Raw genomic sequence first — 15996 nt, 5'->3', positions numbered from 1 at the left:
TTCTCATCCCTGGTGAACGGATGGCACCAATGGCCCCGCCCCTGCCGCCCCCCTGTCCTAGTCCCTGAGGGGGCCCCTCCCCTTCACCTCCACGCCCGCTATCCCCAGCGGGTAGTTTGGCCAGAAGCGCCTTCCCCTCCGGGAGGGCCCAGCCGCTGGGAGGGCCCAGCTGTCTGCGCCAGCCCGGCCCTCAGCCCCTGGCTCTGTGCTGGCCCACAGCTACCTGGACATCATCGAGCAGGCCATCTCGGAAGGCGACACGCTCCTCATCGAGAACATTGGGGAAACCGTGGACCCCGTGCTGGACCCTCTGCTGGGCAGGAACACCATCAAAAAGGGAAAGTGAGTCGTCTCAGAGGACACGGGGGGGGGGGGGTGAGGCGTGGCTCAGGTGGTAGGGTGCCAACCAATGAGCAAAAGCATCAGATACCGACTTCGAGTCCCAGTCTTAGACACACACGCGCACACACACACACCCTGATGTCTTAGACTCTGAGGACAGTCGCATAAATGCCACCATGGGGGCGGGAGCAGCGCCCAGAGGGAGGAGGCGTGTCCTCCAGGGGGCCACGTCCCAGGCCCAGAGGGAGGGCTCCACCTGGCAAGGGGCCTGTGCGGGCGGCACCTGGGCCAAGCTTCCCCCTGCCTTCCCCCGCCCGCCTGCAGGTACATCAAGATCGGTGACAAGGAGGTGGAATACCACCCCAACTTCCGCCTCATCCTGCACACCAAGTACTTCAACCCGCACTACAAGCCAGAGATGCAGGCGCAGTGCACCCTCATCAACTTCCTGGTCACCAGGGATGGGCTGGAGGACCAACTGCTGGCTGCTGTGGTGGCCAAAGAGCGCCCGGACCTGGAGCAGCTGAAGGTGCTCACAGGTCACGGGTCACGGGTCACGGGTCACAGGTCACGGGTCCTCTGCCCTATGCCCCGAGCGCTGTTCCTCTCTGCCCCGGTGCCTCCCCACACTGAACCCCGAATCCGAGTCCAGTGCCCGCTGTGCTCGCCGCGCAGGAGGCCCGGCCTCCCGGCACCACCCGGGTGTGCACAGCCACCGGGGCCGCCGGCCAAACCCATAGCTTCCGATTCCCCCCTGAGGTCTTCACAACAGGAAGCCGCTGGGCCTCCGGCAGGGCTCCCCGCTGTTCCCGGCACCCCTGGGCACGCAGGCACACATGCGTGCACACACACCTGCACACACACCCCACACACACACACGTCCACTGCGTGGAGGCGGGGCCCTGGCTCACTGCACTGGCTGGGTCTCTGCCCCTCCTGCAGGCAAACCTCACCAAGTCTCAGAACGAATTCAAGATTGTCCTCAAGGAACTGGAGGATTCGCTCCTGGCCCGCCTGTCGGCTGCTTCAGGAAACTTCCTGGGAGACACCGCCCTGGTGGAGAACCTGGAGACCACCAAGCACACGGCCAACGAAATTGAGGAGAAGGTGGGCAGCCAGCCTCCCAGGCCGCCTGCCTGGCACCGAGACACGGGGAGGTGGGGCAAGGGGTGGGAAGTGGCGGGGCATGGGAGGGGGGGCGTGGAGGGGGCGAGGCGGGGCATGCGATGGCGGGGGAGGGGGAAGGGGAGGCGGGCATGGGATGGCGGGGGAGGGGGGCCCATGGAAGGGGGGGGGGCATGGGAAGACGTGGCGGGACACGGGAGGGGTCATGGAAGGGCGGGGCAGGGCACGGGAGGGAGGGGCGAGGCGGGGCATGGGAGGGGCGGGGCAAGGCATGGAAGGGGGCGTGGTGGGCAGGGAGGGGGTGGGGCGGTGCATGGAATGGGAAGGGTGAGGCATGGGAGGGGGCGGGGCACGGGAGGGCCGGGGCGGGGCATGTGAGGGGAGGGGAGGGGCGGGGCACGGGGCGGGGCAGGGCATGGGAGGAGCGTGGCAGGACATGGAAGGGGCGTGGCGGGACACGGGAGGGGGCGTGGCGAGGCCTGGGCGGGCGAGCCATCCCTTAGGAGCAGCAAGGCGCAGCCAGTGAGTGCTGTGCTGAGTGCGGGGTGCCGCGCCTGCGGAGCCCCCACCTCTGCTCGGACTCTGGCCCTCCTGACAGGGGGGACCCTCCGGCTGGCTTGTCGTCGGCCCCCCTGCTGTCCACTTTCCTCCGACCCCCCCCCCCCTTGGTTTGCTGTAAGGTACAAGAGGCGAAAATCACTGAAGCTAAAATCAACGAGGCGCGAGAGAACTACCGGCCGGCGGCGGAGCGCGCCTCGCTGCTGTACTTCATCCTGAACGACCTCAACAAGATCAACCCCATCTACCAGTTCTCCCTCAAGGTCTGGGGCCTCGGGCGGGCCTGGCACGCACAGGGGCCCCGGGGATGGAGAGGAGGGCAGACACCCACCGGCCGCCCCGCTGCCGGCGCCCCGGGGGGGGGGCCGGGGCTCCAGCCCTTCTCCCCTGGGGGCCCCACGGGAGCAAACCAGAGCCCACACGGGAGAGGGGGCGGCCAGGGTCCAGCCTTGGGGTTCCACTCCGCAGGCCTTCAACGTGGTGTTCGAGAAAGCCATCCAGAAGACGGCCCCCGCCGACGAGGTGAAGCAGCGCGTCATCAACCTGACGGACGAGATCACCTACTCGGTGTTCATGTACACCGCCCGCGGGCTCTTTGAGCGGGACAAGCTCATCTTCCTGGCCCAAGTGACGTTTCAGGTACCACCCGCGCAAAAATACCCAGAAAATAACCAAGGCAAGACAGGGCTACAGGTGTTTCAACAAAAACACCTAACGAGTGCAAGGACCTTTGTTCAAATCCTAGTACTACAGGGGAAACCACGCCAAGTGCAAGCAGGCAGATGGGAAGGGCTGATGCCCTAGGATTTCCGTTTATAAGAAATGTCTGGGGGGGGCTGGAGATATGGCCTAGTGGTAGAGTGCTCGCCTCGTATACATGAGGCCCTGGGTTTGACTCCCCAGCACCACATATATAGAAAACGGCCAGAAGTGGGGCTGTGGCTCAAGTGGCAGAGTGCTAGCCTTGAGCAAAGAGAAGCCAGGGACAGTGCTCAGGCCCTGAGTCCAAGGCCCAGGACTGGGGAAGAAAAAAAAAAAAAAAAGAAATGTCTGGGGGCTGGGAATGTGGCCTCGTGGCAAGAGTGCTCGCCTCGTATACATGAAGCCCTGGGTTCAATTCCCCAGCACCATGTATATAGAAAAGGCCAGAAGTGGTGCTGTGGCTCAAGTAGCAGAGTGCTAGCCTTGAGCAAAAAGAAGCCAGGGACAGTGCTCAGGCCCTGAGTTCAAGGCCCAGGACTGCCCCCCCCCCAAAAAAAATGTCTGGAATGGGAGCTGGCGGCTGCCAGGGCCCTGGACGGAGCTTCCTTTGGGGGTGATGAGAAACCGTGGAGGAGACCACAGGGACTGCACAGCAGTGGGCATGCGCCACGGCCCGGGCCATGCGAAGCGGGGTTAGATGCACTTCACCGCCATTTTGATAACACACGTGGTGATAAAGCGTTGCCTCATGTCAAAGGGGCCAGGACGGCGTGAACCCCTCTGGCCTGACCCATACCCAGGGGCCAGGGAGCACACATCTCGATGGCCCTTCTAGACTCTCCCATCCACTCGACTGTAGGCCAGCAGCGGGTGTGCGCCCTCCCTTTCCCCAGGTCCTGTCCATGAAGAAGGAGCTGAACCCGGTAGAGCTGGACTTCCTCCTGCGCTTCCCATTCAAGGCAGGGATCGTGCCCCCCGTGGACTTCCTGCAGCAGCAGAGCTGGGGTGGGATCAAGGTCAGCCTCCCCACACAGCCCAGACCAGGCGCGGGGCGCACGCCTGTAATCCCAGCTCTTCAGGAGGCTCCGATCTGAGCACCACGGGTCAAAGCCGGGGCGGGAGGGGGGGGAGGGTTGCTAAGCACGAGTGAGAGGCCCTGAGTTCAAGTCCTCGCCTACACACCAAGTGACCACCGAGGCCAGACGGCAGGGGTGATAGCTGCAAACTCGGGGCACAATGAGTGGAGCAGAGATGCAGCTCCCGGCTTCCAGAATGCTCTGCCCCCCTGTCCTCTCGAGTGTGACACTGCCAGGCCCCTGCTGCCCTGCACAGGGCAGCACAGAGGCACACCCGCGGGACAGGCCGCCCCAGGCCGCCCCAGGTGGGGGAGTCTTAGGCCCTCGGGGCGCCGTCCAGCGTGAGTGTGGGCGAGACTCCCCTCCTCCTCCCTCCCGGCCCGGCCCCCGCGCTGGGACAGGAGGGACAGCGCAGCCCCCGGCCGCCGCGGCCTCCCGGGGACCACGGAGGCCCGACAGGGAGGGCGGCCTGCCGGCCTGAGACGGGCCACTCAGACCTCCGCGCCGGCCCAGGCCCTGTCGGAGATGGACGAGTTCAAGAACCTGGACAACGACATCGAGGGCTCCGCCAAGCGGTGGAAGAAGCTGGTGGAGTCGGAGGCCCCCGAGAAGGAGATCTTCCCCAAGGAGTGGAAGAACAAGACGGCCCTGCAGAAGCTGTGCATGGTGCGCTGCATGCGGCCGGACCGCATGACCTACGCCGTCAAGTGAGCGAGCCCGGGTGGGGGGTGGGGGCTGTGGGGGGCGGGGCCTGCGCTGCGGGGGCGGGGCCTGCGCCGCGGGGGGCGGGGCCTGCGTCACGGAGGGCGGGGCCTGCGCCGCGGGGGGCGGGGCCTGCATCGCGGAGGGCGGGGCCTGCGCGGCGGAGAGGGCGGGGCCTGCGTCCCAGAGGGCGGGGCCTGTGTCCCGGAGGGCGGGGCCTGTGTCCCGGAGGGCGGGGCCTGCGTCCCAGAGGGCGGGGCCGGGCCGGCTCCGGGCCTGAGCTCCCGCTCACTCTGCACGTCTCCCTGCAAGTCTCCCGCGTGGGAGCGGGACCTGGAGAAAGGGACGCACTGTGACACGCCACAGGGGGAGGGGAGGGGAGGGGCGGGGCTCTCCGCGCCGGGCTCTGAGGTGGGTGCCCTCCACGGCCAAATGGGGTCCTTTGTAGGGTGTTTGGGGAAAACCACCCACCAGTGTCCACAGACTCTCAACGCCGGGGCGGCTCACTGCAGTGGGGCCATTTGCAGCCGGCTGGCAAGTGACATCGTCCGGCCTCTTTGGTCAGACCCTTCTGCGCTAGGACAGGGTGGGGTACAACACGGAAAGAACCCACGCCAGGCTCCAGGGGCAAACACCTGTAATCCTAGCCATGCAAGAGGTCGAGATCCAGGGCTTGTGGTTCAAAGCCAGCCTGGGCAGACAGATCCAAGGGACTCTCATCCCTAACAAACCGGAAAAGCCGGATGTGGAGGTATGGCTCACGGGGCTGAGCACCGGCCTTGAGCAACAAAGCCAAGCGAGAACATGAGACCCTGAGTTCAAGCCTCAGTGTGGGCAGAGAAGAAAGGGAAGGATGCTGAGGGGAGCCTCAGCCGCGCTGGGGCTTCCCAGGCCCGGAGTGGAGGAATAGGGCAACGCGGGCTCAGTCCTCCCTCCGTGGGTGCTGGAGGAGCGCGGGGCTCAGTCCTCCCTCCGTGGGTGCTGGAGGAGCGCGGGCAGCCTGAGAGAGTCCCGGGAGGGGGAGCTGGACGCCCCCATCCCCTCACCCGGCAGCACTGAGCCGTCTCCGGACGAGGTGACTTAGTTTCCCCTCTGCCCTGGCGCAGCTCTTCCTAGGCCCGGGTCACGGCTTCTGCATTGCAAGCTGGTGGCCAAGGACTGAGCTCAGCCCAGGTGTCAGGACGAGCAGTCCCCACCCCACGGCCCTGCCGGTCCCGCAGACACCAGGGCAGAGTCAGGGGCAGCAGAGGGGGGGGGAGGGCACCCCCTCCCCGACACCGGGACGCACCGCCCCGGGGGAGCAAGGCCCCAGCTCGGGGCCGGCACACCTGGCCAGAGCACCTGATCTAACTCCAGCTCCGAAGGGCTCGCCGACCTGTGAGCGCACACAGGCGGACATCGGGCAGACATCTGAGACCCAAAGATGGTGCCCTCCACCCCAGGTGACCCACGGGGGCTCCCCAGAGGCCGCCTGGGACGCATGGGGTCGAGCTCAAGAGCCGAGGTCCTGCTAAGGAGAAGCCTCTGTGTTCCAGCGTCACCTGTTCGTTGAGCCGTCCAGGGGCTGTGACCCCAGAGCTGCTCCTTCCTCTTCATGCACCCCTGTCCTCCATGACCTACGCACCTGCCAACCAGGGCCGTCCCCCCATACCTGCCAAAGCCTGGGGGGTGCAGCAGGGCATTGGGCTCTGGGCCCAGGGTGGAGGCACAGACCCTGCCCCACGGGAGGCCTTGGCTGCCTGTCCAGCCCCCCAGGAAGCGGTCGAGGATGACCCAGCCCCCCACGCCAGCCCAGAGCAGCGCCCTCTGCCCCCCGTGCCCCCCACGCCAGCCCAGAGTGGCGCCCTCTGCCCCCGAGCCTGACCCGGCCCTCCCCCCTCACCCCCAGGAACTTTGTGGAGGAAAAGATGGGCAGTAAGTTTGTGGAAGGCCGAAGCGTGGAGTTTTCCAAGTCCTATGAGGAGAGCAGCCCGTCCACGCCCATCTTCTTCATCCTCTCCCCAGGGGTGGACCCCCTGAAAGACGTGGAAGCCCTGGGTAAGTCCTAGCGCCCCCCCATCATGGCGCCAGGCCCGCTGTGTCCCAAACAGGTGTGGGTGGGGAGACCAAAGGTGCCACCCGGTAGGGGGGGCGGCAGCGATGCAGCTGCTGGGGGCAGAGCCGGGTGGCTCCTCCGTCCACCACCAAAGAGTCCACGCACCCCGCCGGGTGACTCCATCCACCGTCACAGAGTCCACACACCCCGCCGGGTGACTCCATCACCGTCACAGAGTCCACACACCCCGCCGGGTGACTCCATCCACCGTCACAGTCCACACACCCCGCCGGGTGACTCCATCCACCGTCACAGTCCACACACCCCGCCGGGTGACTCCATCACCGTCACAGTCCACACACCCCGCCGGGTGACTCCATCCACCACCACAGAGTCCACACACCCCGCCGGGTGACTCCATCCACCACCACAGAGTCCACACACCCCGCCGGGTGACTCCGTCCACCACCACAGTCCACACACCCCGCCGGGTGACTCCATCCACCGTCACAGTCCACACACCCCGGCGGGTGACTCCATCCACCGTCACAGTCCACACACCCCGGCGGGTGACACTCGAAGCACTCCCCACACTCCTCCACTCACAAAAACCACAGGGGGCAAGGAGCTGGTGAGTGGTAGAGCCATGTCGAATATTGCTGTGTGTTGGGCTCGGGTACTCTTCTTCTTTCCACAGTCCCTTTCGCGCCCTCTCCCCTAGTCACCCGACCCGCAGATAAGCTAGGGTGAGGCGGGGGAGTCAGCGCCGACCTGCCGTGCACCGGGCCTGGCCGAGGATGTGTGCCCGCCTCCTTGCCAATGGACAAAGTCAGACGTACACATGCCTCGGGGTCAGCTTCTTAGAGCGGACTAACTTTATTGAGACAAGGACAACAGGAGATGATTCCGAGGGAAGGGGGTTGGCCAGGATTCCGATAGGCTGAGAGCTGTCACCTGACCCCCAAGGGCTATCGTCACTCGAGAGCGGCCGAGCCAGGGCGGAGCTGGTAGGCGCCCGGCTGGCTAGGCTGGGAGGTGCCTGGGCTGGCTGGAGTTGGGGGCTGGGTGCAAAGGCGGACCCAGAGAGGGCAGCCTGCTTCCGCATTCCCCCAGGGCTTGGGGGAGGGGCGGCAGGCCTAGGGGCCGGATCCCAACAGCTGTGCCAGGGAAAGCCGTCGAGTTCTGGCACGGGCCGCGTGGCAGGTCAGCGTAGAGAACTTGCTACGCAGGGGGGCGGTGCCCAGACGCTTGGGGGGGGTAGGGGGTGTGTGGCGCCTCATGGCAGAATGGCCCTGGGTTGGCAAAAGTGCCGCGTGGGCTAGGTGTCACGGAGCAAGCCCGCGTGACTGTGTAAATGGCAACTCTGATGGCGCGTGCATCTCCCAGATGACAGGGCGCGGCTGGAGGCGCCTCCCGCAGGGACCACCGCCCTGAGCGCCCCTCACCGGATCCCCGCCCGCCCTGAGCCCCGCGCTGCGCGCCTCCTGTTCCCCTTTCTCTAGGGAAGAAGCTGGGCTTTACCATCGACAATGGGAAGCTGCACAACGTGTCCCTGGGGCAGGGGCAGGAGGTGGTGGCGGAGAACGCCCTGGACGTGGCTGCCGAGAACGGGCACTGGGTCATCCTGCAGGTGGGGGCCCCGGGCGGGCTGAGGGAAGCTGGCCACGGGACTGACGGGCACCGACAGTGTGGATGGGAAGAGGGGCCCGGCCGGGACCGGCTCCCAGGACCAGGGCTGGGTGGGGGCAGCCCAGGGGGTTCCCCAGGGGGAGCGACACTGGGGTCCACACTTGGGAAGACCTGAGACAGGATGTTCCAGGCGCTGGACTCACTCACCCTGCCCCAGAGGCCGAGCCGGGGCCAGGGTGCCGAGGGGGGAAGGTGGGCCGCCCGCCCCGCCCCGCCGCGCCCCGCCCTAGCCCCAGCCCTCCGTGCAGAACATCCACCTGGTGGCCCGCTGGCTGAGCACCCTGGACAAGAAGGTGGAGCGCTACAGCACGGGCAGCCACGAGGACTACCGCGTGTTCATCAGCGCCGAGCCCGCGCCCTCGCCCGAGGCCCACATCATCCCGCAGGGCATCCTGGAGAACGCCATCAAAATCACCAACGAGCCGCCCACCGGCATGCACGCCAACCTGCACAAGGCCCTGGACCTCTTCACCCAGGTGGGCGGCCCCACCCCGAGGCCCGGGGGGGGCAGGGAGAGCAGGGGCTGGACGCTTTGTACACTTGTGTTTGTGCTGGTTCTGGGGCTTGAACCCAGGGCCCGGCGGGGACCCTGAGCGTCTTTCCTCAAAGCTGGTGCTCTGTCGCTAGAGCTACATCTCCACTTCCAGCTTTCCGGTGGCCAATTGGAGACATCCTGGATCATGTCTCATAAACGTCCTTGCCTGGGCTGGCTTTGAACCACGGTCGTTATCAAGCTGTGACTCCTGGCCTTGCCCAGGCGGGAGGGGGTGCGCCACCCCACCGTGGCGACGGCAGCTTTCCAGTTCCGTGATCACGCCCTGGGCACCTGGCTCCGTGTGACACGCGTCCCCCCTCCCCCGCCCCAGGACACCCTGGAGATGTGTACCAAGGAGATCGAGTTCAAGTGCATCCTCTTCGCCCTGTGCTACTTCCACGCCGTGGTGGCCGAGAGGCGTAAGTTTGGGGCGCAGGGCTGGAACCGGTCGTACCCCTTCAACAACGGGGACCTCACCATCTCCATCAACGTGCTCTACAACTACCTGGAGGCCAATGCCAAGGTGAGGTGCACCGTCCCGCCCCACCCAGCCCCTCCACGTTGCCCCTCGCCACTCTGAATCAGCCCTCCTCCCTCCTCCCTCCTCCCCCCGCCCACCCCTTCCCAGGAGAGCCCTTCTTGTGTGTAAGGAACCACATGGGTTCCATGAACCAAAGGACACGTGAGCCGAGGAGCACCCCCACCTGTGGGCCCCCCCGGAGGCGCTGGGCTTGGGGTGACCCAGGGTTTACCAGTACTGCGTCTGATACGGACCCAGTCTGGGGGAAGAAGGCCCCCAAAAGTCTCTTTAAAAAGAGGGGTTGCACCTGGCCCTGAGTTCAAGCAGCAGCACACGCGCATGCGCACACACGCACACGTGCACACACACGCACATGTGCACACGCGCACACACATGCACGCACACAGGCTCAGAGGCCCCTTGCTTTTTGTTACGCTTTTCTGCCCAGGTTGGCTTTGAACGGTGATCCTCAGCCCGCAGCCTCCTGAGCAGCTGGGGTGGCGGCCCGAGCCACCGCAGGCTCCCCCCGGGGGCGCGGGCCTGGGCCGGGGCCCCCCAGCTCCGCGGGCCTGGGGCCGGGCGCGGGGAAGGGGCCGGGCGCGGGGAAGGGGCCGGGCGCGGGGAAGGGGCCGGGCGCGGGGAAGGGGCCGGGCGCGGGGAAGGGGCCGGCGGCGGGGCTGCACGGCTCCCGGCTGCCAGGGCGGGGCCGGCTGCCGTCACGGGGACACGGAGGCACCGGTGGGGGGGACGCCCAGCCGTGGGCGCCGAGGAGGCCCTGAGCGCGAGGCCCACGGCTTCCCGCGAGGGAGGGGGACACGGGCAGCGCCAACCCAGAGCGCTGCCGAGGCCGGGCGGGGGGCGTGGCCGGGAGGGGGCGGGGCCGGGGCGCGTGGGGGCCGGGGCGCGCGGGGGCCTGGCGGGGGCGGGGCCGGGCGCGCGGGGGCGCGGCCTGGAGGGGGCGTGGTCTGGGTGGGGCGGGGCGCGCGGGGGGCCTGGATGGGCGGGGCCTGGAGGGGCGGGGCCTGGAGGGGCGGGGCCTGGAGGGGCGGGGCCGGGGCCCCTCTGAGCGCCCGCGCGCGCCCGCCCCGCAGGTGCCCTGGGACGACCTCCGCTACCTGTTCGGCGAGATCATGTACGGCGGGCACATCACGGACGACTGGGACCGCCGGCTGTGCCGCACCTACCTCGTCGAGTACCTGCGGCCGGAGATGCTGGAGGGCGACGTGCTGCTGGCCCCCGGCTTCCAGACGCCCCCCAACCTGGACTACAAGGCGAGGAGGGGGCAGCAGCCCCGGCCCCCCCCCCGCGGGCCTCCCGCCAAGAGGGGGCCGCTCACCACCCCCGCCCCCCCCGCAGGGCTACCACGAGTACATCGACGAGAACCTGCCCCCCGAGAGCCCCTACCTGTACGGCCTGCACCCCAACGCGGAGATCGGCTTCCTGACGGTCACCTCGGAGAAGCTGTTCCGGACGGTGCTGGAGATGCAGCCCAAGGAGTCGGACTCGGGAGCGGGCACCGGGGTGTCCCGGGAGGAGAAGGCAGGTCCCGCCCCGCCCCACCCCGTCCTGCCCGTACCGCCCGGCCGCCGCTCCCGGGGCCCCAGGGGCCAGGAACTCGGGGAAAGGGGGATCCCGCGAGCGGGTACCAGGCCTGGGCACTGGGGACAGCAGATGAGCGCAGGGCGAGGACCGACTCCCCGGGGAGCGCGGGGCGAGGACCGACTCCTCGGGGAGTGCAGGGGGAGGACCGACTCCCCAGGGAACTCAGGGGGAGGACCGACTCCCCGGGGAGCGCAGGGGGAGGATCGACCCCCCGGGGAGCTCAGGGGGAGGATCGACTCCCCAGGGAACTCCGGGGGAGGACCGACTCCCCGGGGAGCGCAGGGGGAGGATCGACCCCCCGGGGAGCTCAGGGGGAGGACTCCCCGGGGAATGCAGGGGGAGGACCGACTCCCCGGGGAGTGCAGGGGGAGGACCGACTCCCCGGGGAGCGCAGGGGGAGGACCAACTCCCGGAGGAGCTCAGGGGGAGGACCGACTCCCCGGGGAGCGCAGGGGGAGGACCGACTCCCCGGGGAGCGCAGGGGGAGGACCGACTCCCCGGGGAGGCCCAGCTAGGCAGCGCTTGGCCAGCGGCAGGTGCAGCGCGGAGGAGCACTGAGGGAGGAGCACTCTCGCGAGGCCGCAGCCCCTCTGCTGGGCCTGGGAAAGCTCTAGAAACCAGCCAAGCCGGGGGCTTCCCAGGAGGCCGGCCTCAGGATGCGGAGACCCTCGCTGCTGCGAGGCCCAGTACCGGGGTGGCCGCATGGAGCCTCGGCCCCAGTAGAGCCCGCCCAGCGGGGCCCAACCCCCCCAGCCCGCCGCTGGCACCTTGGGGTCCCCGGCCCCTCCGCTCCCTTCCCCTCCCCCCGGGGGTCGGGTGAGCCCCCCGCCCCGTGGCAGCGCTGTGGGGGCCGCCTGGCAGGTGAAGGCCGTGCTGGACGACATCCTGGAGAAGATCCCGGAGACGTTCAACATGGCGGAGATCATGGCCAAGGCGGCCGAGAAGACGCCCTACGTGGTGGTGGCCTTTCAGGAGTGCGAGCGGATGAACATCCTCACCAACGAGATGCGGCGCTCGCTCAAGGAGCTCAACCTGGGGCTCAAGGTGACGTGAGCGCGGGTCACCCGGGGCCGCGGGGTCGCGGGGGGGGGGGGCGTGCGACCGGGGAGCCGGCGGCCCGCAGGGCGACTGCAAGGCCGAGTCCCAGAGCCACGCAGCGCTGACCGCTCGGGAGGGGGGGCGGGGGGGACACCACGTGATGCGGGCTGCGTCCTCCAGGGGGAGCTGACCATCACGACGGACATGGAGGACCTGTCCACCGCCCTGTTCTACGACACGGTGCCCGACACGTGGGTGGCCCGGGCCTACCCGTCCATGATGGGCCTGGCGGCCTGGTACGCTGACCTGCTGCTCCGCATCAGGGTAAGCCGAGTCCTCCCCACCCCCCCCTCGACCCCCACCCCGCCCCCCCTCGACCCCCACCCCCGCGACGGCCCCAGGGCAGAAAGCCCAGCTGAGCCCACAGGCGGGGCCTCTTTGGGACCCCCTCCCGCCCCCCCCCCGCCCCCCCGAAGGCGCCGGGCTCACGCCCCCCGGGCCGCTGCGCTCCCTCTCAGGAGCTCGAGGCCTGGACGACGGACTTCGCCCTGCCCACCACCGTGTGGCTGGCCGGGTTCTTCAACCCGCAGTCGTTCCTCACGGCCATCATGCAGTCGATGGCCCGGAAGAACGAGTGGCCGCTGGACAAGATGTGCCTGTCGGTGGAGGTGACCAAGAAGACCAAGGAGGACATGACGGCGCCCCCCCGGGAGGGCTCCTACGTGTACGGCCTCTTCATGGAAGGTGAGGTGCCCCCGCCGCCCCCCACGACCCCCGGGCGGGGCCGGCAGGCAGGCACCCGGGACCCCACCGCAGCCGGGCCCTGGGCTGCTCTCTCGCCCCGACGGCCGCGCCCTGGGGACAGCGGCGGTGAGCGGCTCAGCCTGGAGCAGGGGCAGGAAAGCCCGCCCGGCAGCACCCAGGACAGGAAGGAGGACGGTGGGGCGCCAAGAGATGGGGTGCGCGGCGGGCCATCGCCTCGGCCCGCAGCCCGGGCCCTGCCCCTCCCACACCATCGCAGACACACAGCAGCCGTTCGCCATGTTGTTTATTGTGGCATTCCAGACAGGAAGCAGGAGCCGCGCTCGGCAGGGCGAGCAGACGCGACAGCGGCAAGGGACAGGCCCGCTCCCGCCCCGCGTGCGCGGAGGACAGACGCCGCGCGGGGCGGCCACGCGCGCTTCCGCCGGCGTCGGGGCGCGGGGGCGGCTCGGGCAGCCCGCGCTCACGGGGACGGGGGCCGGGGCGCAGGCGCGGCGGGGTGGCGGGCGGCCGCGCAGGCGCAGGCGCCGGGCCCGAACCGGGGATCCCAGGAGGCCAGGCCCTTGCCCGCCAGCGCCCCCCCTCGGGCGGGGAGCACGGCCCCCCTGACCCCGCCACCGTCCCCGCAGGAGCCCGCTGGGACACGCAGACGGGAGTCATCGCCGAGGCGCGGCTGAAGGAGCTGACGCCAGCCATGCCCGTCATCTTCATCAAGGCCATCCCCGTGGACCGCATGGAGACCAAGAACATTTACGAGTGCCCCGTGTACAAGACGCGCGTCCGGGGCCCCACCTACGTCTGGACCTTCAACCTCAAAACCAAGGAGAAGGCGGCCAAGTGGGTGCTGGCGGCCGTGGCGCTGCTGCTGCAGGTGTAGCGGCCGGCGGAAGCCCAGCCGCGCCTCCGCGACTGTTCAGTTCACGGAGACTGGGGGGTTTTCTTGTTGTCTCTCATATCATCCGGGTTCTCTGTAGCCACCAACACTAAGTGGGGGTGGTGTGGATTATACCCGAGGCACTTAGAACCACGTTCTCCTGACTCCGTGCGGTGCCTGGTGCAGCTCAGCTTCGGGGGGCGGGGGAGCACCCCATTTCTGGCTGCTGGGGAAGGCTCCCCAGGAGCCGAGCTGCCGACCCCAGCCCAGGGGCAGCGGTAGTTTTACACAAGTGGCCTGTGGGGTGGGCACGCCCCGTGCACGGGTCCCCAGCCTTCCTCCTCCTGAGGACCGGAGGGCCCGGGTGCCGGTGGGAACGCTGCCTCCTCCCCAGCCTCCGCCCAAGCTGGACTTCTAATTCTGGCTTCCATGTTGGTGCCACGTCCATGGACTGGCCGCTTGCTGGAACCACCCGGGGCCTGGTGGGAAGAGTGGCAGACGCCCTAGCCGAGTGCCGCGTCCCGACACGCAGCCGGGGTCTGTCTGCGCCCCTAAGCTGGCCTCAGTGCTCCCTCCCTGCGGCTCTGGCTGGGTGGCGGGCAGCTCTCAGGTGCCCCGACGCGTCCACGGCTCAGGGGCAGTGCTCGTCCAGCCCCATGGCCCCGCCCAATCCCGGCACAGGAAGGGCACTTCCGGTCTCCTAGGACGAGTCTTCCAGCCTGAGTTTGCGGCATCTACCCCACCCCTGCAGCTCTCCCGGCCGGGGCTGGTGGCTGTGCTCAGGATCCTAGCTGCTGGAGGGGCCGAGGCCACGGGCCTGAACACTCCACCTCCAACATAACCAGCCCACAGCAGGGCTGGAGGCTGGACTCCAGGGACAGAGCACTAGCGTGAACACGCGGGCCACACAAGTGTGGGAGGCCCTGAGTTCAAGCCCCCACAACCCATCATAGAGGTAGCTCAGGAACACATGGGGGCCCCCGTGAAAAAGGTCATCCGCAGACAACACCTCGTGCTCCAGCTGCCAGCAGCCCCGAGCCCACCCACTCCACGGCAGCTGGCCAGAGCCGGGACCGCAGCCCCAAGGAGAGAAGGCCCAGGCCACTGCCGGGGGCAGGCGGGCGCCTCCGCCAGGCCAGGGTCCCCAGGGCATCACACACCGAGAGTGAGGAGTGGCTTGACCCACAGGCTCGGAGCAGCCGGCGCCGGTGGCTCCCGCCCAGGATCCTAGCTACTCTGGAGGCTGAGCTCTGAGCACTGTGGTTCACAGACTCAACCCCAACGCACCCCCAGAAAACCACAAGTGGCGCTGTGGCTTAAGAGGCAGAGCACTAGCCTTGAGCTGAAGCGCTCAGGGACGGCGCCCAGGCCCTGAGTTCAAGCCCCACTACCAACTTGAAAAAAGAAAACCAAGTGTTTAGAGACAACTTTGCCCTAGGTGCATGCACCCAATACACACTACAAGGGGTCCCAGAGGGTTAAGAATCAGCAACGACCCTGCGCTCACGGGGGCTGAGGAAAAGGAAAACCACCCGTCAGGCCCACCTGGCACGGAGAACGCGCCTGGACACAGCCCCCGCCTCCCGGCCCGGCTGCCGGGCCACTGCCCCCGCTGGCCAGGAGCGGCCAGCGCAGCCCTCGGCGTCCAGGGGGCGGGGACCCCTCCCCCAGGCGGGGGGACTTGGTCTGAGGACAGCATGGGGGAGGGCCTGGCGGGGCACCGCGAGGGGCACCGGGAGACGGGAGCAAGGCCGGGCCGGCCGTGGCTGCGGGAGCCGGTCGGGAGGCAGCCGGGCTCCTCTGCTTGGCCCTGGACAACTCGGTGACCAGCCCAAAGGCCGACCGGGCCACGCCGCGGTCCCAGCCGCCCCCCCCCCCCCGCCCTGTCCACAACCGGAGGCCGGCGGCTCCGGCACTCGACCCCACGCACGGCTGCAGGGCAGACAAAAGCGGGCGCTTCCAGAGGCAAGGCCAGGAAAGGGCTCCCGCCTGGGTCCTGCGAAGGCCCGGAGGCCGGCGGAGCTCGAGCTCCGCTCCCGCAGACCCCTCCCCCGGCCCCATGGGGCGGGGCGGAGACGGGGCCGGGGCTCAGGACGTGGAGACTGGAGGAGCGCGGGGCCCATCGCCAAACACCCCGAAAAGCCGACGCCACAGCCTCCGTGGGAAGCAGGCAGGCCATGCGTGTCAGGGACTGAAGTCAGGAAAGCCGGTGGAGTCCTCGTGAGGAGGGGCGAGGAAGGGGAAGGGACGCTAGGTTTGGAAATGACTCAATGGAGCTAATACGTGCTGATACAGGCAGGTAGACAGACAGCAACCATTATGAACCCCGCCTGGCCTGCCTGACCCTTCTGAGGAGTTCACGCCACCTTTGTATGAGGCCTGGCATTGGCACGGTTCTGTTTTTTAAAGTCTGAGGGGGAAAACGTCACACACATG

The 15996-nt window shown here is 68.5% G+C and overlaps 1 protein-coding gene across 1 annotated transcript in view; it reads left to right on the top strand.

Moving 5' to 3' along the window:
• Dnah17 (dynein axonemal heavy chain 17) overlaps positions 1–13596 on the top strand; it is a 75443-nt gene extending 61847 nt beyond the window's left edge. The window contains exons 64-80 of the mRNA XM_048366897.1: positions 220–342; positions 667–871; positions 1285–1449; positions 2148–2288; positions 2494–2664; positions 3621–3743; positions 4317–4510; positions 6394–6542; positions 8043–8170; positions 8478–8705; positions 9096–9287; positions 10376–10555; positions 10641–10823; positions 11748–11930; positions 12105–12248; positions 12443–12668; positions 13316–13596. Coding sequence (XP_048222854.1) covers positions 220–342; positions 667–871; positions 1285–1449; positions 2148–2288; positions 2494–2664; positions 3621–3743; positions 4317–4510; positions 6394–6542; positions 8043–8170; positions 8478–8705; positions 9096–9287; positions 10376–10555; positions 10641–10823; positions 11748–11930; positions 12105–12248; positions 12443–12668; positions 13316–13563 — 2983 coding nt within the window. The 3' untranslated portion in view covers positions 13564–13596. The remainder of the gene's footprint in view (positions 1–219; positions 343–666; positions 872–1284; positions 1450–2147; positions 2289–2493; positions 2665–3620; positions 3744–4316; positions 4511–6393; positions 6543–8042; positions 8171–8477; positions 8706–9095; positions 9288–10375; positions 10556–10640; positions 10824–11747; positions 11931–12104; positions 12249–12442; positions 12669–13315) is intronic.
• Positions 13597–15996: the final 2400 nt, after the last annotated feature.

Source organism: Perognathus longimembris, chromosome 17 (genome assembly GCF_023159225.1).
Source record: "Perognathus longimembris pacificus isolate PPM17 chromosome 17, ASM2315922v1, whole genome shotgun sequence".
Lineage (NCBI taxonomy): Eukaryota > Metazoa > Chordata > Mammalia > Rodentia > Heteromyidae > Perognathus > Perognathus longimembris.
Note: the sequence above shows the minus strand (reverse complement) of the source record. Positions and strands in the feature narration are given on the sequence as shown.